Source organism: Pelobates fuscus, chromosome 2 (genome assembly GCF_036172605.1).
Source record: "Pelobates fuscus isolate aPelFus1 chromosome 2, aPelFus1.pri, whole genome shotgun sequence".
NCBI lineage: Eukaryota > Metazoa > Chordata > Amphibia > Anura > Pelobatidae > Pelobates > Pelobates fuscus.
Window position 1 is genome coordinate 54,891,989 of NC_086318.1, and position 23,025 is coordinate 54,915,013.

At 38.8% G+C, this 23,025-nt stretch overlaps 1 protein-coding gene across 1 annotated transcript in view; it reads left to right on the forward strand.

Moving 5' to 3' along the window:
- Positions 1–22,159, forward strand: part of PDIA6 (protein disulfide isomerase family A member 6) — a 26,136-nt gene extending 3,977 nt beyond the window's left edge. Inside the window, exons 5-13 of the mRNA XM_063442162.1 lie at positions 1,790–1,905; positions 15,957–16,096; positions 17,637–17,751; positions 19,032–19,172; positions 19,258–19,342; positions 19,699–19,771; positions 20,223–20,381; positions 21,083–21,179; positions 21,609–22,159. Of these exons, the coding sequence (XP_063298232.1) occupies positions 1,790–1,905; positions 15,957–16,096; positions 17,637–17,751; positions 19,032–19,172; positions 19,258–19,342; positions 19,699–19,771; positions 20,223–20,381; positions 21,083–21,179; positions 21,609–21,677 (995 nt within the window). The 3' untranslated portion in view covers positions 21,678–22,159. The remainder of the gene's footprint in view (positions 1–1,789; positions 1,906–15,956; positions 16,097–17,636; positions 17,752–19,031; positions 19,173–19,257; positions 19,343–19,698; positions 19,772–20,222; positions 20,382–21,082; positions 21,180–21,608) is intronic.
- The last annotated feature ends 866 nt before the right edge of the window (positions 22,160–23,025 follow it).

Genomic DNA, 23,025 nt, shown 5'->3' on the forward strand with positions numbered 1-23,025 from the left:
TATTTTTTTTCTGCAGTTTTGCTTTGAAGCCACATAAATGTTCATTTCAAAAACAATTTAAAGGGACACTATAATCACCAGAACAATTACAGCTTATTGTATTTGTTCTGGAGAGTATAATGATTCCCTTCAAGCTTTTTGCAGTAAACACTGTATTTTCAGAGAAAATGCAGTGTTTACATTACAGCCTAGGGTTACCTCCAGTGGCCACTCCTCATATGGCTACTATAGGTGCTTCCTGGGGGAGTGCTGCACAGTGTGCAGCACTAACATTTAGTACCCTTACAATTTGCATAGAGACACTAAACTTTCCTCATAGAGATGCATTGATTTAATGCATCTCTATGAGGAGATGCTGATTGGCCACAGTTGTGTTTGGCTTGTGCTGAATCTGCCTCCTTAACATTCTCGGCCAATCCAATGCTTTCCTATGGGAAATCATTGTGATTGGCTTTGATAAACACTTCTGATGATGTCAGGCAGATCAAGGGCAGAGCCAGCAGCAACAGACTGCAAAATATTGTTTTGCTATATTTAGAGGGGCAAGGGAGGAGCCAGTGGGGTTAGATGGAGGTTTTTTTTTTTAATTTTTTTTTTTACACACTATAGGGTCAGGAACGCATGTTTGTGTTCCTGACCCTATAGCGTTCCTTTAAAGTAAGTTACATCTGATTGAAGATGAAAATGTTTTTCATGCGGGCTCTGTCAGTCACAGCCAGGGGAGGTGTGGCTAGGGCTTCATAAACCGAAACAAAAGTGTTTTAACTCCTAAATGGCAGTGAATTAAGCAGTGCAACTTCAGAAGCATGATCCATATACCAAAACTGCTTCATTAAGCTAAAGTAATTTTGGTGACTATAGTGTCCTTGTGTAATGGTTCTTTAAAAGCTTCTGTAATAGTGATTGTACACCTTTTCTATTAGATCCTACTAGCTTTTACACTGGGCCCTCCAATAGTACTTTTTAAAAAAATTCAGAACTTTATAGCACATTAGTTTAAAATCACTGTATTTGTGTAATATTATAAAATGCCATGTTCATGAAAATACATACGCGTTCAAATCCTGATTGCCATATTCTTGTGGCTAATCTCGATGTCTGATCAAATAGAAATGTTGCTTTCTTTGTGAATTTACGTCTGCGTGTGAACCTGAGCAGTGCATGTGTGTGTCTTGTAACATTTGTCACAATGCCTGAGATTTGGGCAGCATTCTGGTAGGGGCAGTTTCTGACCTTCACTTTCAATAATATTTCTGTTAGAAGCATCTGCTGAGAAATTCCATAGCTGTCATTGTTTAGGAGTCGTTACAGTCTTCTTGCCTTTTTATTATTACGGTATTTTTTTTTTTTATTTTTTTTTCTTAATCCAGAAATTATTGTATTGTCCAAGTGACCATAACTTTTACCCCACAGTGAACGGACAGCCACCCACTCTTCTGCATTTTAACATCACCATACCCATTATCTCTAGAGGATCTGCATTAATAATGAGTTGCCAGTCCAAGAACTGTGTTTTGCCTGCCAGCAACTGCAGCTCTGATCTGTAATAGTGTACCAAACATACGCTACATCCCATACAATCACGCTGCACTTGTACCCAGTCACATGACATCTGTGCTCGCCTTGTTAAATGCTGCATCTTCACCATAACTTCTATATTTGTTTTATTTAACTTATTTTGCAATCTAAAAAAAAGATTATAGTTGCAGTTTAGAACAATGGCTTTTAAACATGAAAATGAGCTTAATCCATTATAAATTGTTATAACCACGCATTTTGTTCTTTGCAGGTGGACGGTCTAGTGACGCTATTGTTAAGGGTGCATTTAGTGCCCTCCAATCTCTTGTACAGGATCGGCTTAGTGGACGAGGTGGTGGAGGTGCTGGGTCAGATTATGGAAGACAGGTAAGTTTTTGTCCAGATATCTGAACCATTTGCAAATGATATGTTTACTTGTTTGTTCTTAAACCTGTGCAGAAGTTTTGTTTTTAAGTGATTCGTCTAATGAATCCGATGTGTTCACAACTAACTGTATTTTCTAAATCAATTCTTTCAACGATTGCCAGCAATTTTATTCAGACGAATCACTTAAAACTAATTTTTTTTACATGTGTTTTATCTTCAAAATGTACATTCTATATAGCAGCAGATCTCAAAGCGCACAAAAAGCCACACGCATATGTAGATCATATCTTCTTTCAGCCATTGGCTGCTCTTACTAAGTTTAACCCCTGAAGGTAAGATCCTGACCAACACCACAACCATGCTAGCTTTTGAGTATTGCTCCTTTAAACTTGCTCAAACAAAGAATGTTGGGAACAAGTCACCTATGCTCCCAGTTCGACTACGTTGTCTTTAAATTTGAAGAAGGGTCTTACGATGTCCATCTCAAAACTGTACTGTTTCAGAATTTACCTTTTATTATGTGTATCTATCAGGAGTTTCTTTTCCCTCTTTATTTTTCAAATATAACCTGTTCTTGAGAGAGGGAAGATGGTTTCCATCATAGATATTGCAGTTGATCCCATCTGGAACCTCTGACAGAGTTAAAACTTGCTTATTCTGATTTTTATATAATCATGCACTATCTAGATCTATATATCACACTTTTTTAACCTCGTGCATTCAAGAACACATGTTTATTTTCAAATGTCTTTTTCAATTAATTTTTTTCAAAAACCAAATTACCAGGATAAATGACAATGGGAAATATTACAGGGGAAAATGGGGCAAGCAATCCGTTAATTAAATAAAAGAAAACTAAATAAAGGTATAAAGGGGGGGGGGGGATAAAAAAAAGTGTGAAAACAAGGGTAATAGTCCATCCTCCCAAAACCTTTCAAAGATTGGCATGTTAACAGGCATGGGTGTGGCATACTGGATTACATAAATCAAATCAGAAGATTCCTTCTGCTGAAGCACACTTTAGCATACAGTACATAGTTATATGCTTAATGGTAATAATGATTGACTCTAAAATTGCCTACAGGAGACACAATGCTGTGATTTTCTTTATTTTTTTGGAACAGCTGCTTCAGCCACTCCTCTCTCTCTTCTTCCCACCCCCCCCCCCCCCCTTTTGCATTTGTTGCCACAGATCACATGACCTGCTTAAGTCCATTTTAGCCACTTATGCACTGTGAACAGTTGTTTATGTATTAAATATTAGATTTTCAGTTTTACAAGTTGTTTGCTTGGTAAGTGGTTTCGCACTGATCAATCTCTGATGGGATTATTTGGCAAACATTTAGACAATATAATGACCACAACAAATCCATAAAGGATAGCAATTCCTTTGTTACTTGTGAATGTGTAATACATAGAAACAGTTAGTGGTTATGGTTTCAACATGTCCCACTACCCTGAAAAAAATGCAAAGAAGGGCTTTGCTGGAAGTGGCATCTTACACTCTGAAAGGAATTAAAAAAAAAAAAAAAAGCTTTGCTTATTAATCGAGATGATATTCGTTCCTCTACCACCATTCATATGGAATGTATGCTTGAAGAACCGTAAATGGAGAAAGTTGGAAGAGGAGAGGCAGCCTACAGAAAGTATCTGCATTTGAAACAAGTCAGAGTTTAGTAAATAGCCAGAATGAATCAAACTCCATTTTGACTTTTTGATGGTCATTCATCTAATCCATAATTTAAGCATGGTTGCCAAAGTTGTAACTTAATCGGAACGTGAGCACAAACACTAAACTCATGTGTATTCCATACTGCATTCTGGGTAATCTTATGAACCATACTTTAGATAGTTTGAAAAGATATATTCAAGAACTCTTTTTCCAAAAGGTGATATTGTGTGTTTGAGATATACACAACATTGTCCAGGTCCTCTTCTGATACTGACTGAGACAATTTTTCGCACATTTTGCTTATATCACCTCTTGGTAAAAGGGTTCCTTAAATCCAACTTAACATTATATATCCATCCAGTAATCTCAATGTAAATTTTAGTTTTGTCTTAAGAACAGTATTGGTCCTTTCATACACTTAGTTTTATATAGTCAGCATTACACATGCATCCAGTATACATTGGTTCTCTCTTCCTGAAGGAAGTCTTAAACACATGATGCTTCAACTTCTATGTCCTCAAGTAATCTGTCCAGATAAGTTCCATTATCTATTCAGTGACCAAAGTTTCTCATCAGGAAAAACCTGTAAAAGAAGAAATCTGTTGCCTGAAGCATGCAGTCACAGCGTTGGGATACAGTTTCAGAAGCCCAGTGACCCAAGATTGCTAGGCAAATAATGCAAAACCTGATCAGTTTTGTTATAACATGTACATGTTGAGAATATTACTAATGTAAGGTTCAGCAGGTTCAATGTTAGCAGTACAGTTCTAAAACATCAGACAGTGTTGTCAGAACGACACACAGTTCTGGATTTATATAAGGAGGCCAATATCATTGGGATGTTCAGATTTGTAGGATCATACATTTCTCTTGTAAAAAGGCTATTATCTTTTAGCACCCAAGCAACACTGTCTGTGCAAAGCAGAAACCGAAGCAGAGAAAACCACTGAAACAACAACAACAACAGCAGCGCCGCCGCCGCCCCGGTGTTAATAGTGGCCCTAGACAGGCGAAAATGGAAACACAAGAACCTACTTGCATGTGATCGAATTCATGTGCAAACCAACCTCACCACAATTTGAATATGTTGGCTGAATTTGAGACATGCAGCAGGCAGAATGTCCAGATGCAGTTAACCATGCTCCTTGTGGAGAAGATCTTACCAGCTGCCTCCTTTCTAGATCTCCAAGATAGAAGATATAGAAGTTTCCAGTTCCAGATTTATATTCTTTTAATCAAATCTCTCTTACAAATTTACCGCATTTTAATTTGTTTAAAATGTAATTTTAAGACCAAAATTACAATCTTTCAAAGCTGAGCTGGACTTCCTGCTTTTGTGATCTTTGTGTATCTGTAGAATACAAAAAAAAATACCATTCTGCATCACCTACATATCTCCCGTTGGATTTGAGGGGTCCCTCTTGGGATAGAAACTTGAAGTCATTTTTCCACAACTATCCTAGAGTTCCCAGTATTACATGCAAATGAGCACATACTTCATACTACATTTGTGGAGACACCATTGGCAATGAACTCTGGTGTGTTGTTTTTGTTTTATTTGTAAACAAAAGCGTGGGCTATGATCTAAAAGGATCAATGACTAGAAACCTGCCATGGACTGCAGTTTCTACCTTGTGGGTCTAATCCGCTTGGCACTGGGATAGTTTTCCTATGTCAGGGTACAATATTGAAGAATATCCCATATGATTTATGAAGGATATACTGTCAAATGTTCCTTTAGCATCAGAGAAGCAACTTCTCAGAGGTGGTAGTACCAGTACATAAATAGGCATATCTCCAGTGTCCACATTCTGTGGTGTATCCCAAGATAAAATGCCTTGTTGAAAGTGGAAAATGCGTTTGAGAGACTTCAAAGAACAGTTCTTGGTTCAAGTGTCATTTGCTTCACAAAATGGTCCCAGCTTTTGCCATTCGCGCTAGAACGACAAGCACACATAAACAGTCACCCTTTCATAAGCTCTCTGTTCTGGTCATCCAGGTGAATCCCACAATGATCTAAATAGATTAGGGAGAGAAGGTTATGTAACTACAAACATACATTCCGGAAGTAAAATTGTACAATACAATCCTGGTTATTCCTGTGTTTTCCGTGGTTAATCTTGCTCTTAAAATACTTACTAGGCAGTCTGTAAACTTCATTCCCAAATACGGAAATACCCGATATTTCAATGTAATCTAAAACCTATCAGCATGTAGACATCGAGATGTTGTAAAAGGCTCTTACTTGGCCTGTCCCAGTTACAAATCCTTTTGCGGCGTCTGTTCTAGAACTTTCAGAAGATCTTGCATTTCCCATCAAGACTGACAAAATGTTCTTCGTTCATTCCTCCAAATCCTACTTTCCAACTCCACATTTGATTTGTCTCTTTAGTATACCAACTGAGCATGTCCATATAAGAACCTTCCACCCAGTTCTGTGATTCTGTACTGTATCATGACTTAAGCATCAGTTTTCCTACTGCGTAACTGGACGTTATTACTACCTACATAGGACTGCAGTTTTAAGTTGCAATGTGCAGAAGATAGGACTCCAATAAGCCAAAATGTTGAACTGTTCAACGGCCTGATACCGTCAAAGGGTGTAAAATTAACTTATGAAATCATGCAACCACATTTTAATTGGATTGAACCCTACATTACTTCAAATTGGTGCATATATGAAATCGTGTTGGGTTTTTTCCTCAACTCTTTATAAAATCCGCCTTTTCTTTAAAAAATAATGCAGGAAACTAATCCGATTCCATTTTGGCGCACAGCAACGTGCTTGCAATCTCTTATGTCCCATCATTAAACAATGCTTGAAAAAGTGAACTAGATGTCCTACCCTGGAGGTGTGCTACAAAGAGCATTTCTAAACTGCTCCCATGTTCTCAGAGTTAAAAACCTTGCTTCCTTGCTTCACCTTCTTAATTGTCAAATTCTGTTTTATGTCTTTCAGTAATTGTGGCTAATGTCTGTCTGCTTCTGCCTTTGGCCATGAGCCACCATAAATGTAGGGTCAGGCAATTGACATAACTCCTAGTGATGAGAGGTTGAGAAAGTCCAAAGTAATTAATGAACTACTAGAATTTCTGCGCTTCCTTCGATAAAACCAAGCCTTTCAAATAACTGTCTACTCAAAACATTATGGAAATAAGCGGTCAACCTAGGACAAGTCTCTACCAAACTAACGAAAATGCATGGGGGGCATGCAGTCACTTTACAATGCAACAGAATATGGTGGCACTTTATAAATAACATTTTATTATTGATGGTGAAGCCTCTTATGAACACAGGCAGTCCAGTAACTGAAATGCTGTGCAAAAATTCCTGCACGTGGTAAACCTCAAACCTAGACTTACACATTTTGACCTATCGTGAATTTTTCAAAACCTTTTATGCCTTCATAAACTAAATTCACACCAGTTTCAAAATAGGTGATATAATGACCATGCAGTCCAGATTAAACTTAATGTTTCCTTTTTGAAAATGTGCTATGCCAGTTTTACTTGCCTTCCATACAATATTCTCTTTTCAGTGCTGTTTGGGATAGTTACTAAACTATACTTTATGGTTTGCCCACTGAATTGTGCTTCTTTATCTCTTTATTGCTGGTATATTGTGATGTGTGGTGACAACACCCTCTAAGCAAACGGTGCAAGTAATACCAATGTACCAAAAGTATAATGAAGACCTTTCACCAACAAATAGGTGGAAGCAGTGTGCCCCATGTATGCAATATTTTATCTGTGAGGGAACTAAAGCCTGTTTGTCTCACTAAGCTTAATCCACTCCGACTTAATGATGGGCTTAACTTTCCCAATGCTTCTGAGTACAGATTGGAGGCTAGGCTGGATACAAGAGAAATGACACAACACCCAGTGAAAGACAAAAAAAGTCCTACACTGGAGTTGGTTGGGTTGCAGGGTATAAGGGCATAACCCTAGGATATAATATGAAGAAAGAAAGAGAGACTGAACAGGGATTATAACGAAATCCTCCCAATTATCAGTCCCTATACCCCAAATGCAAATTGTTCATAATTTTGTGGCAGCAAGTTGCCAGTATAGAACTTGAATGAAATATATTGAAAATAATACATTTTTATTAATCCCTCTTAGGGGAAAAAAATAATAATAGATAAAAGAACAGTGAAAATGTGTATAAACAGTGAAAGGATAAAACATTATATATATATATATATATATATATATATCTCATCTGTTATGTGCTGAATGTTCAGTACACCTTTGCAGTAAAGCTACTAAGTTGGTTTATGAGATAGATAATATAAAATGTAGTCATATAATTTGTAACAATATCTCAGTGAACCAAAGCAGCTATTGGTGTATTAGAGAGAGAGGAAAGCTAAATCACTGTACCAAAATCACCTCAGTGGTGAATATGAATAGGTATCACCCATTATAATCAATAGCTAAGTAGGTAAAATAGCTTATCGAGATCAAAAGAAAAAATGTGGGTATAGCCACAAATGAAACTGGTAGTATGTACTTGTCTGCGGTCAAATTCCTCAGAATAAATAGCCCGTAATGCTATAGTATCAAAAAGACCCCTCCGTAAATATATATGTATTAGAAGATCTATTGGGTATAATCTATATCACCCATATTACAAATAATAGGGTATAAGTACAGGACAATCGTCATCCCATAATCAAGTGATGCCGAAATTGGGGGTGATAGAAGGATTTCTATAGATCTTACCAGAGTGGCTTAGTAATAGAAGATACTTAAAGATTAGTAAAATAGTAACTGCCCTAATAAATAGACCCCATTTCTAAATGTAACCATGAGATGCTGTGATGGCTAAAGATAACGAAAAAAGCAAACCTAAAGAGCAGCATACTGAAGATCCTAAGTCCTAATATGAAGCCAGCAAACTAGAAATCCTAAGTCCTAAAATATAGCCAAAACCTCTCCTAATATTGAAAATAGCTAACAGATGCCTAAGCTAAGTGATGACCAAGTGCTCGCGGTAAAAAGCTCAACGCGCGTTTCGGCGCTGGCGTTGCGCCTTTTTCAAGCTCTTGAGAAAGGCACAACACCAGCGCCGAAACGCGCGTTGAGCTTTTTACCGCGACAACTTGCTGCCACAAAATTATGAACAATTTGCATTTGGGGTATAGGGACTGATAATTGGGAGGATTTCGTTATAATCCCTGTTCAGTCTCTTTCTTTCTTCATAGGCTGGATACAAGTGCAGAAAGTTTTCAGACCTCCCTCTCGAATCCTTTTCTGGTGAATTCGGACCCCTGACCAGTTTTGCTTCACAAATCACACAACCTCCTTCCTAATCGAATCCTTTCCAACCCTCTTCTAGCAGTCTCTTTTAAAGCTGGGAAACTTTCAAGCTCTAAACTAGGCACCCGTCCTCTTTAACCTTTTTAATATTCGATTGTCAAATAATTGGAACCAACACTTGCTCATTTACTTCATAGATGACACAAGGAATCATGACCTTATACCAATTTGTGGACATTACCTCCCAAAGATTTTGCTACTACTTGAGCATCACAAAGCATATTCTGGGTCTTCCACTACAATGGTTTGCTTACTTAAAGTTGAGACATTTCCACTTCCTAACACAAAATTATCTTCTTACGCAACAAGACATCCACTTCTTACTCTTCCTCAAAACTGAATGCTATCATACGCTGTCTTGACCTCCAATGAGATGGGCTTATGTAACTGGTTGTCACACTTAACAAACATCATCCCAGAGGATATCTTGGCCATTCCCTGTTTCCAAACTCAATTGCTTCCCATAGTTTAATACAGGCACATGTTCCTTCAAACAACCCACTGCACTTATTATTCCCCACACTGAAGCTATGTTATGGCCTGGAAGGACACCACAACTTGTTTTAAATGCACCCATCAAAAAAACTCTTACCATTGCCTTAAGGGCTGCCCTTAGGTCTAACAATTTTGGAGGAAGATTCTATCTTATCTGAAGATCAACAAAATGCCTCCTTTACAGTCCGTCCCTGAGTTTCTTGTCTTGGGACCACTCACACGATTTCCCTACCTCATACACCATTCCTCACAATTATAGCTGCACTGGGTCCCAAAACCATACTCCAAGTTTAGAACTAGCCTACTATGCCACCGTTGTTTTTTTTTTAGGGCTTTGCTAACCAAACGTTTTATTCAAAGTGTATTGGTTAAATACACTAACAAGGAATCCTTGTCAAAAAGAATATTCAAAATATGGAAATTTTAGATCCCTACTTTGTATTCCTCTTTTCAACTGCGCATTAAAACCGCCTTGGAATATCTAGCTTGGCTCTTTTTGGAGGTGGTGGCAGGCTGCAACCTAATGCAACAAGCCGCTCGTTTTAGATAGAATTCCAGTCTTTTAAACTTTTCCTGCAACCCACCAATATATATTTTTCTTTCACCTCGGTTGTTTAGCCTGACTTTCTTATTATGCTTGCCTTCCACATTCTATATTAAACTAACTATAGGTTAATGGAGTCTCTCCTACTTGTTTCACGTGTTCTTACCTTTTTTTGTCCTTGGCAGTTATAAATTGTTTTAGTGCCTGGGTGCTCTGGTTCTTTTAGGTGGGAGGGGGGTGTGCAAGCATGATTTTGAGTTTTTGTTTTTTATAATTTTCTTATCTTTGATTTTTAATGCCTCGTGTATGTAATAGGAAGATTCTCAGACTATCACCTTTAAAAGTGCAGTGCAAAACACTCAATATATTAGATAAATGGAAATTACCCTTTTATCAATTGTAGATAAAAAACAAAGGATACCTCTAAATCCTTAAAACAGAAAATGTGCAAATGTGGGATATCTACAAAGCAAATTAAAAGGCCAAATAGTGTAACAATGCAATGACACTTGAATGAAAAGAAGGTTCAAGGTTAAACTCACAAAGAGCAGAGGTAAACAGGCACATCAAATGTACGTGTTCTTTCTCAGAAATCAGGAGTATATGTGGAAAAATATAAAAATCATAGTGCAGCACTGTATTATATTGAACTTACAGGAATTAAAAATGGTAAAAGCCCATCAATAAAACATCCGAAGACTCGGTGGCAGGACACAGCTGACCTTCTCCGGATAAATCCAACGAATACAATAAAGCAAGTATGGAGTTAAGCCCTACGCGTTTCGTCTTAGACTTCCTCGGGGGACAACATACCCAGCATGATGCATACCACATAATAAATACACCATATATACCCCATTAGCTCCATCTTGAATTGCCATCAGCCAGTCCTCGGTCCGTCAGTCCCTCTGTTTTGCCTCATCGCCGGAGAGTTCAGGTTTCCTCCTTCCGTGGTACGCAAATATGTTCCATCTGCGTCACTTCCGGTTCCTGTTCGGTGGAACATTCGTGTCATATGGAGCACATAGGTAATGTATGGTCCTTGTAGTTATGGGGGAAATCGGTTTTCAAATCCATCAAGCTTGTCAAATAAAGGGGTAATGTGTAGAAACCATATGTTTATATCCTGATTTCCTCGATACGTGGAAATATTCCATAAGCTCATACGAGATATAGGAAAAGAGAACACAGATGTGTGTGTGTGTGTATATATAGTAAGAGGCAATACCAAGACAGTTTGTCTTTACACAAATACACACATTATATTGTAAACTTATATAAAACCAGAGTAAATAAACTAAAACATGAATTGAATTATAATATTGTTAACATGAAAGTGGAAAAACCAAACAGAGTGTGAAGAAAGGAGAAAGTGTATTCAGTACGCATCGGAATATAAAGTCAAGACTATAAAGCATTTAACCCCTTAAGGACACATGACGTGTGACATGTCATGATTCCCTTTTATTCCAGAAGTTTGGTCCTTAAGGGGTTAAGACAAGGAGGAGAAGATCGGAAACTGGATGCACAATCAAAAGTAAATTATATAAGATTTTACAAAAACATACCAAATCAAAATCTACATTGAGACCCTTGGGTTCCAATGTCTGTAATTTATGTATCCAAATGAAAATCATCAAACATCCAAATATGTTTGACAATGGTCTACACTTTCTCCTTTCTTCACACTCTGTTTGTTTTTTCCCCTTTCATGTTAACAATATTATAATTTAAATGTTTTTTTGTTTGTTTGGTGTTTTTTTTTTTTATATATAAGTTTACAATATGTGTGTATTTGTGTAAAGACAAACTGTCTTAGTATTGCCTCTTACACTATATATATATATATATATATATATATACAATAAATACACAAGATCCAGCGCACTCTCCTATCTACTAAACAGCAACTTCAATGTTGACAGATTAGTTTGTAAAAGTTTTTTTTAAAAACACCTAATCTAGGCAAAAAAGTGGGGATTTAGTTACATTATATGATCATACATTGCATAAGCCTGCCACAACGTCAATGTACCCCATCTTTGGCAGGTCCTACTCTCACAGTCTAATGTCTGCTCTTATGAGATTAACCACTTACTTGGGAAAAAAATTCCATCTGAGGCTCTCTGCAGTACAAGACTAAATAGGGACCTGAGATGAGGCACCTGTAACAGGGAGGGGTGCAGAACCAAGGAGTTGGCTAGACTCCCAAATATATATAGGAAACATGGGGGGATGGTTGCACTCACCTAAACATGCTTAAATGGGGTGCTGCTGGGGGCCATATTATACAATAAATACACAAGATCCAGCGCACTCTCCTATCTACTAAACAGCAACTTCAATGTTGACAGATTAGTTTGTAAAAGTTTTTTTTAAAAACACCTAATCTAGGCAAAAAAGTGGGGATTTAGTTACATTATATGATCATACATTGCATAAGCCTGCCACAACGTCAATGTACCCCATCTTTGGCAGGTCCTACTCTCACAGTCTAATGTCTGCTCTTATGAGATTAACCACTTACTTGGGAAAAAAATTCCATCTGAGGCTCTCTGCAGTACAAGACTAAATAGGGACCTGAGATGAGGCACCTGTAACAGGGAGGGGTGCAGAACCAAGGAGTTGGCTAGACTCCCAAATATATATAGGAAACATGGGGGGATGGTTGCACTCACCTAAACATGCTTAAATGGGGTGCTGCTGGGGGCCATATTATACAATAAATACACAAGATCCAGCGCACTCTCCTATCTACTAAACAGCAACTTCAATGTTGACAGATTAGTTTGTAAAAGTTTTTTTTAAAAACACCTAATCTAGGCAAAAAAGTGGGGATTTAGTTACATTATATGATCATACATTGCATAAGCCTGCCACAACGTCAATGTACCCCATCTTTGGCAGGTCCTACTCTCACAGTCTAATGTCTGCTCTTATGAGATTAACCACTTACTTGGGAAAAAAATTCCATCTGAGGCTCTCTGCAGTACAAGACTAAATAGGGACCTGAGATGAGGCACCTGTAACAGGGAGGGGTGCAGAACCAAGGAGTTGGCTAGACTCCCAAATATATATAGGAAACATGGGGGGATGGTTGCACTCACCTAAACATGCTTAAATGGGGTGCTGCTGGGGGCCATATTATACAATAAATACACAAGATCCAGCGCACTCTCCTATCTACTAAACAGCAACTTCAATGTTGACAGATTAGTTTGTAAAAGTTTTTTTTAAAAACACCTAATCTAGGCAAAAAAGTGGGGATTTAGTTACATTATATGATCATACATTGCATAAGCCTGCCACAACGTCAATGTACCCCATCTTTGGCAGGTCCTACTCTCACAGTCTAATGTCTGCTCTTATGAGATTAACCACTTACTTGGGAAAAAAATTCCATCTGAGGCTCTCTGCAGTACAAGACTAAATAGGGACCTGAGATGAGGCACCTGTAACAGGGAGGGGTGCAGAACCAAGGAGTTGGCTAGACTCCCAAATATATATAGGAAACATGGGGGGATGGTTGCACTCACCTAAACATGCTTAAATGGGGTGCTGCTGGGGGCCATATTATACAATAAATACACAAGATCCAGCGCACTCTCCTATCTACTAAACAGCAACTTCAATGTTGACAGATTAGTTTGTAAAAGTTTTTTTTAAAAACACCTAATCTAGGCAAAAAAGTGGGGATTTAGTTACATTATATGATCATACATTGCATAAGCCTGCCACAACGTCAATGTACCCCATCTTTGGCAGGTCCTACTCTCACAGTCTAATGTCTGCTCTTATGAGATTAACCACTTACTTGGGAAAAAAATTCCATCTGAGGCTCTCTGCAGTACAAGACTAAATAGGGACCTGAGATGAGGCACCTGTAACAGGGAGGGGTGCAGAACCAAGGAGTTGGCTAGACTCCCAAATATATATAGGAAACATGGGGGGATGGTTGCACTCACCTAAACATGCTTAAATGGGGTGCTGCTGGGGGCCATATTATACAATAAATACACAAGATCCAGCGCACTCTCCTATCTACTAAACAGCAACTTCAATGTTGACAGATTAGTTTGTAAAAGTTTTTTTTTTTAAAAACACCTAATCTAGGCAAAAAAGTGGGGATTTAGTTACATTATATGATCATACATTGCATAAGCCTGCCACAACGTCAATGTACCCCATCTTTGGCAGGTCCTACTCTCACAGTCTAATGTCTGCTCTTATGAGATTAACCACTTACTTGGGAAAAAAATTCCATCTGAGGCTCTCTGCAGTACAAGACTAAATAGGGACCTGAGATGAGGCACCTGTAACAGGGAGGGGTGCAGAACCAAGGAGTTGGCTAGACTCCCAAATATATATAGGAAACATGGGGGGATGGTTGCACTCACCTAAACATGCTTAAATGGGGTGCTGCTGGGGGCCATATTATACAATAAATACACAAGATCCAGCGCACTCTCCTATCTACTAAACAGCAACTTCAATGTTGACAGATTAGTTTGTAAAAGTTTTTTTTAAAAACACCTAATCTAGGCAAAAAAGTGGGGATTTAGTTACATTATATGATCATACATTGCATAAGCCTGCCACAACGTCAATGTACCCCATCTTTGGCAGGTCCTACTCTCACAGTCTAATGTCTGCTCTTATGAGATTAACCACTTACTTGGGAAAAAAATTCCATCTGAGGCTCTCTGCAGTACAAGACTAAATAGGGACCTGAGATGAGGCACCTGTAACAGGGAGGGGTGCAGAACCAAGGAGTTGGCTAGACTCCCAAATATATATAGGAAACATGGGGGGATGGTTGCACTCACCTAAACATGCTTAAATGGGGTGCTGCTGGGGGCCATATTATACAATAAATACACAAGATCCAGCGCACTCTCCTATCTACTAAACAGCAACTTCAATGTTGACAGATTAGTTTGTAAAAGTTTTTTTTAAAAACACCTAATCTAGGCAAAAAAGTGGGGATTTAGTTACATTATATGATCATACATTGCATAAGCCTGCCACAACGTCAATGTACCCCATCTTTGGCAGGTCCTACTCTCACAGTCTAATGTCTGCTCTTATGAGATTAACCACTTACTTGGGAAAAAAATTCCATCTGAGGCTCTCTGCAGTACAAGACTAAATAGGGACCTGAGATGAGGCACCTGTAACAGAGAATCTGTGTTCTCTTTTCTTATATCTCTCATGAACTTATGGAATATTTCCACGTATTGAGGAAATCCGGATACAACCATATGGAATCTACATGTTACCCCTTTATTTGACAAGTTTGAAGGATTTGGGAACTGATTTCCCCCATAACCACACATTACACATGACAAGTATGCGTTCCACTGAACTGGAACCGGAAGTGACTAACGCATTTGCGTTCCACGGAACGAGGAAACCTGAACTCTCCGGCAGGAACTCTGACTAATGATGAGGCAAAACAGATGGACTGACGGACCGAGGATTGGCTGATGGCGATCCTAGCTAATAGACTAAATGTGTAGGGCTTAACTCCATACTTGCTGTATTGTATTCTTCTGATTCACCCGGAGAAGGTCAGCTGTGTCCTGCCACCGAGTCTTCGGATGTTTTATTGATTGGCTTTTACCATTTTTAATTCCTGTAAGTGCAATATAATATCGTTTTTTCTTATACATACAGTAGTGTTCTATGTTTTTTATATTTTTCCACATATACTCCTGACTTCTGAGAGGACCAGGGTGGAAAAAAAAGAATACATGCATTTGATATGCCTGTTTACATCTGCTCTTTTGTGAGTTTAACCTTGAACCTTCTTTTCATGCAAGTGTCATTACGTGTTACACTATTTGGCCTTTTTTATTTGCTTTGTAGATATCCCACATTTGCTCATGTATGTAATGCATTTCTGCTTCAGAGATTCTTAAAATTTGTTTAAAAAAAAAAAACTGGTGTATTTTTGTTTTAGTCATTCAGCTGGATAACTTCTATTTTATTTTTTTTATTATTTTTTATTTTTTTACAGAGCAAATCAAATGGCGGCAGTGGAGGTAGCACAAAGGATGTCATCCAACTAACCGATGACAATTTCGACCGAGAAGTGTTAAAAAGTGATGATGTGTGGCTTGTAGAGTTTTTTGCACCATGGTGTGGACACTGCAAGAAGTAAGTATCTCTCTATCTAAATATTTCAAATATGTATCTCAAACTAGTCTGTGGTTTTGCTAGTTTGTCGCTAATGGTCCCTAGTTTGTAGCCTGCTAAATCTTTCAGATTCAAAACCCCTTCTCTTTGGTTTGATTTGGATTTGTTTCATGTTATGGAACATAATGCGTGCAGTTTTTTTTTTACTGATTGCCAAATGAGTTCATGAAGAATTATGTAAAACCACGTTTTTTGCATAAGCCATTTTAAGACCACAATGTTTTTCTAAATCTCCAATTTTTATAGAATATCTACATTTGTCTTTCTTCATGTTTCGGAGATATTTGAGTGATTTAGAATTATTTATATAGCGCCAACATATTCCGCAGCACTGTACAATAGGCAAACAAGCCAAACCTTGATTTCGAACAAGATTGCCCTGTCACAGTGAGCTTACAATCTAACATTATTGAGGTGTGTGTGTGTGTGTGTGTGTATATATATATATATATATATATATGTGTGTGTTTTGTGTGTACGTGTGTGTGTGTGTGTGTGTGTATATATATATATATATATATATATATATATATAATTTTTTTATCTTGTTTTATTGATTTGCTTATAAGTGAAAAAATAATCTGGGGTATAGAGATGTCTGTGTGTGTGTATATCAATCTATTTTAAAGGATCACAAACTTGTTTTCCTGACCCTATATCATTCTTAGGACCCCCCACCCTCAGGGTACCCCTCCCTTGGTGCTGAAGGGGTTAAAACCCCTTCAGTTACTTACCTTAATCCAGCGCCGGGCTCCTTCTGCGTTGGTGACCTCTCCTCCCACTCCGTCAGCTCCAGAGTGGAGCGGAATGCTCATGCGCTGCAAGAGCCACGCCCGCATTCAAACAGTCCATAGGAAAGCATTTCTCAATGCTTTCCTGTGGACGTTCTGGATGCGATTTTCGCATTCAGCGTCGCAGAAGCGCCTCCAGCGGCTGTCAGGAAGACGACCACTAGAAGTGGCATTAACCCTGCAATGTAAACATAGCAGTTTCTCTAAAACTGCTATGTTTACATCTGAAGGGTTAAAACCTGGGGGACCTGGCACCAAGACCACTTCATTGAGCTGAAGTGGTCTGGGGGACTATAGTGTCCCTTTAAAATAACACTACAAACTGAATAACTTCCTTTAGCCAAGCTATAGTAAGTGTAGCTGTTATTACATCTTGAGAAATGGCTGTATTTTCATGTTGGTTTGGAAACTGAATTGTTTTTTTTAAAAGAGAGGTTCCTACAGGACATGTGATTTTTAACAGCCAATTGGAACCTACGGCTCTAGCAGATGAGCCGTCTTGAATACAGTTTCTTCATTTATGTGTGTGTAACTGTGATTCCATATACAGTAATTGCATTTGCCTTGTTAAAACTAGAGTAGTGCATTAGTTCACATAAAACCCTGGGAGCTGCATTAACCTCCACAGAGACAGAAATTGCGTTCTATGGGATGGCCTGTAAAGCCAATATTCAGCCTTGATGTTAATGTAATGTATTTTGTTCACTTAGTCTGGAACCCGAGTGGGCAGCTGCTGCTTCCGAAGTCAAAGAACAAACCAAAGGGAAAGTGAAGTTGGCTGCTGTTGATGCAACTGTTCATCAGGGATTGGCTTCCCGATATGGGGTGAGCATATGGAGTCTTTATATTGTGAACAGAATGGAATCTGGCAGATCCCTAGTGTAGAAAGGGATTGTGAAAGAAATTATATATAACGGCATTGTATATTAGTGCTAATTACAGTACTGGCTGTAAAACTGACTGAAATACACTGTAATGGAATCTTCTATAATGGTAATGGGTGACTGACCTGCATAGTAAATTCATATACAGTAAATGCCCAAGGAATTACTGACTAGCCTGCCTATTAAACTGATCTGCAGTAACGACAAGGAGTGTGGCTGAACTTTATTGTAAATTTATTGTACCTGCAGCAAGCAAGTCTGTATTACAGTAATGGTAGAGTATGACAAATTAGCTTGGTAAATTAATTTCCGGTGATGGCATTCCTCATGGTAGATGTTTATGATGGAATGGGGAGACCGTTCCCCATCATAAGTCACATAACACTGGACCATGTGGCTAATGCTTGGTCACAGAACCAGGAGGTAGGTTCCTACAAATAAGTGGGCAGTCTGGTTGGATGGGTAAGCTCCAGTGTATGAGCAAATGCCCTCGCTACCCAGAAGCAACTGGCCTAGGTGAGTACCTGAGAACCAAACCTACCAGTAAGCACAAACTAACCTTTCGATTAATGTAAAAAGATTATGGTTGTGGGAAGTACGATGACTTGCCTGTGTCTCCCATCTGTATACCAGGCACCATGACTTACCTGTGTCTCCCATCTGTATACCAGGCACCATGACTTGCCTGTGTCTCCCATCTGTATACCAGGCACCATGACTTGCCTGTGTCTCCCATCTGTATACCAGGCACCATGACTTGCCTGGGTCTCCCATCTGTATGCCAGGCAGTGCAGGCACCATGACTTGCCTGGGTCTCCCATCTGTATGCCAGGCACCATGCCTTGCCTGGGTCTCCCATCTGTATGCCAGGCACCATGACTTGCCTGGGTCTCCCATCTGTATACCAGGCACCATGACTTGCCTGGGTCTCCCATCTTTATACTGTTTTTCTGCAGATGTCAGGAAAGAAGACTGCTTTGTGCACCTTAAACAAGTGATATAGCTCTCTGTGTTTTAAGTTTGCTCAGTTGTGATAGTGGTGGAAGCTGGTGTTTAATGGCCTTTTCTCCCATTCTCATGTATAAGTACATAGAGTTTGATCCACATTGTGTTCCACAGTAAAATGGAGCACAGAGGCTGTTCTCAGACGGCATCAATATATTTATAGAATATAGTTTGTGCTCTAAATCCTCAATTTATTATTTATTTATTTTCTTTTAGGTCCGTGGCTTCCCAACGATCAAGATCTTTCAGAAGGGAGAAGACCCAGTAGATTATGATGGTGGAAGGACAAAAGCTGATATTGTTGCCCGTGCCCTTGATCTGTTCTCTGCAAATGCACCACCTCCTGAGATTTTGGAGGTAATTCTTACTTGTGTTTTGTTTTTGTTTTTTTGAACAGTCACATCATTTTGGTTTTAATTGAAATCCCTTTTCTCTACAACAGATCTTGAATGAAGATATTGTGAAGAAGACTTGTGATGAACACCAGCTGTGTATTGTTTCTGTATTGCCACATATCCTTGACACAGGTGAGCCACACAGAGCCTTTTGTTTTTTATCTTATTTAAATCAACTGGCGGGTCTTAATTAACTTTTGTATATTTTGTTTCTTAAAATGTTCTTGCAGTGCACTTTTGGTGGTTGTCCTATGTCCTACATATCTCTTTTGTTATGTGTTGCTGATTACATTTTGGCAAAAATGTTGTAAACGTGTCCATTCCATTATTTTCTATAGTGATTGCACCACATGTAAAAGTTTGACCAAGATTGTTTTTGTTCTTATATACATATTGCATACGTCCAGTTTAATAGCCAGCTTCATGAGTAAAAGTGCTAATGTCTTGTGAAACCACGTGTCTTTATTCAAATTCTCTCTCTTACATAGGTGCTTCAGGTAGAAATGCATACCTGGACGTCATGGTAAAAATGGCTGATAAATACAAGAAGAAAATGTGGGGGTAAGGGCTAATCGCACAGATGGTTCTCTTTATCTTCAAAGGTGTAAGGTAGAGCTATGTTCTGAAAGACTGGTTTTTAGTCTCTCTCTAGTGATGTGGCAGAAATGTCTACTAAATCTATGGTCAACAGAGGGAGCACTTATTAAGCTGAGATTGTAAGATTTGAGATTGCAGATCTGTTTGCTAAACTCAGATCCTGCCCCCTACAAAGTTCAAAATAAGGGATGAATGGGTGTGGAGGAGATAAGGGAACATATTAGATCAAATAGTTCATCCAGCAAGAGACTGACCATGGCACATTTTTGGAGGGATGGTAAAGTTTGAGAGCTCTGAACAAGTGTCAGGAAAACCTTTTAAGAGAGTAGAAAAAAGGAGATCGATAAAGTTCTAGCTTAACGTGGTAGGATCTGTAGTGAGGTATTGCTTTCTTATCCTGTATTTTCTATGTAAGGTGGCTGTGGACAGAGGCTGGGGCTCAGTTGGACCTGGAAACATCACTTGGAATTGGTGGCTTTGGTTACCCTGCCATGGCTGCGATCAATGCAAGAAAGATGAAGTTTGCACTTTTGAAGGGCTCCTTCAGTGAACAAGGAATTAATGAATTCCTACGGTAAGTTTCCTGTATACATTGCTTCCAATATGAATGCCAGGGTAATTTGTCTTTTTTATGCTTGAGGTTGTTTTACACTTGGATTTGATTATAAATTTACATAATTGTACAAAAAGGTGAAAAGTCATCTTTTGTGACTGTACAGGATTTGTATTATTTATAAAGTGCCTACAGATTATGCAGTGCTGAATTGTTATATTGTTTACGTTATAAACAGTACCACAGATCACCGCACTCTGCTCAGTTCATGTGTCCCTTGTGGCTCTGTGCTCAACGTGTAATAGGCTAATGGGCCAAAAGGTATAAAAGCCTCTGCTAGCACAGTATTGCCATTACAAAAGGTCTCCAGTTTCATAGTTTATTCACTTTTTAAGTTCTACATTCAGTGATTTTTTTTTTCTTCTTTTCTCTATTTCATGTATCAAGGGTTTGAGCACATCTTGTTAAATGTTTGGATAGTACAAATATTAAACTATATGTCTAAATAGAACTGGCTTTGATTTCATTTCTGCTGTCACTTTTCCATAGTTCCTGAAATCCACCAAAAGACTGTCCCTTCGTTTTCTTCTGTTTTTCGATTGACTGACGTGTTCCCCTTAATATTTATTTATGGAATATTTTGTATGTGTTCCTAAATTTACAAAGTGTATGTCGGCTCATGAACAATCCCCAGTGCATTAATTCTCCAAACTTTGTTTTAGGGAGCTCTCTTTTGGACGTGGCTCTACTTCAACTGTGGGTGGAGGAGCCATTCCTAAAATTAACACTGTTGACGCATGGGATGGGAAAGATGGAGAGGTAAGATTTATTTTTGTATGAATACATCTCTAAATCCATTTTTTCAAGACTGTGTTTTTTGTTTTTTAAGGGATACTCTAGTCACCAGAACAACTTAATGTTGTATATAGACTCTCCCCGAAGGCGTTTTGCTGTAAACTCTTTTCAGGGGTGCTTCCTGGGTCAGTGCTGCAGTGTCTCCACCCTCTGCATGGAGACACTGAACCTTCCCCATAGAGATGCACTGATTCAATGGATCTCTATGAAGAGGTGCAGATTGGTCAGTGTGATGTTTGGTTCCACTCCCCCAACGCCTCTTGGCTGAGAAATATTTTGTTTTTCTGCATCCTGCACTTCCTTTTATAGATGGGGTAAGCATAAGATTATTGTACAGACTGTTCTGATTGCACTGACTGCTTCTTGATTCCGTTATCTTTCTTTATATTACAGCTGCCCGCTGAAGATGATATCGATCTCAGTGATGTGGATCTTGATGATTTTGATAAAGATGAACTGTGAAGATATAAAGAATCCCTCCCTGTTTTAATGTTACATCTTTCTTCTCGGAGGATTTTGCAATGTTGGCCACCAGGCCCATCCTATCTCGGGTGGCTCGCGCAGTGGTCTCTTTTTAAATGGAATATCCTGTATGAACTTGAAAAGACCAGTTTCAATTAACCAATTGACAGTTCCTCTGGGGAGAACACTGAAAAAATTCTATGAATTGTTGTAACAGTGATTTTCATTGTATTATGTTTAGATTTTGAAGGAAGCTGTTGTAAAACCTGTTTGGGGGAATGACACACTGGGGGGAAAAATAGCTAATTAGAAGATAAATATTGGAAATACCCTTTTGGCCTTGTTGCCATAAAAAAAAAGTCTTGAATGTTTCCTTGGCTGATGCTGCAACATTATGTTTATGTATTTTACGTTTTGGGTATTTTCATCTGCAAATTTGATCAGCTTGACCTCGATTTCTGAATAAAATATTTTTTGACATAGTTCAGAGTTTTGTTTTGTATATGTTTTCTCAACTAAATGTGTTTAATATATGCACCCAATAGCCAGTGCAAATAATGATTACACAGTCTTTAATGTAACATGTGGAACGGCAGACATGTACGGTTTTATAGGAGTTTAAGAATTTTGCATTCTGTGCTTCACTACCAGGGGATTTGTGTTTTTGAACAACATTTAACTCCCATGTTGACCCCAGATTCATTGGTGAATGTGTAGTTGTAATAGGATATTATTTGGAGGGCCAAAACGTTTGACATCTACTTTTTTTTAGTGACAGTTCCTCTTTCCATCACTCTATTAAACCATTTGGAAGGACTTATTGAGGCAATTAGTGCAGCATTGCTAAGAGGGGGTGGGGGGGGAACGGTAGACTTCACAGTGTTTTGTGCACAAGGCATTATCTTACAATTAGGGATGCACTGAAATTTCTGCTGCCGAAATTTTCAGCCAAATATGGGCCTATCCCATTTCGGCTGAAAAATTGTCAAATCTGCCGAATATTACACCACCTCCTTCCCCCTAGCCCATTGCCCTCTCCCCCCCAATGCTAGTTGCCCATTCCCCTCTGCCCACATGGCTAGTAGCCCATTGAGCTCCTTTCCAGTGCTCTCTCTATGATTATCGATGAGAGAGATGTATCCCTCCTGTATTGGTGTCACAGTATGACCGCCTCTGCTCGGAGAGCTGTCGCTATTAGTGACTGGACACATGCGAGAGATTCTGGCACAGCCCATCGTCTCGCGGGACCTCGCGATGTTTCAGGCCGCGGGTGAGCTCTCCTCAGTCCTATTCCCGGGAATATGTTTCCTTGAAGCGGCTGGCGGGATCTCCTGGGGTGTGTGCAGAA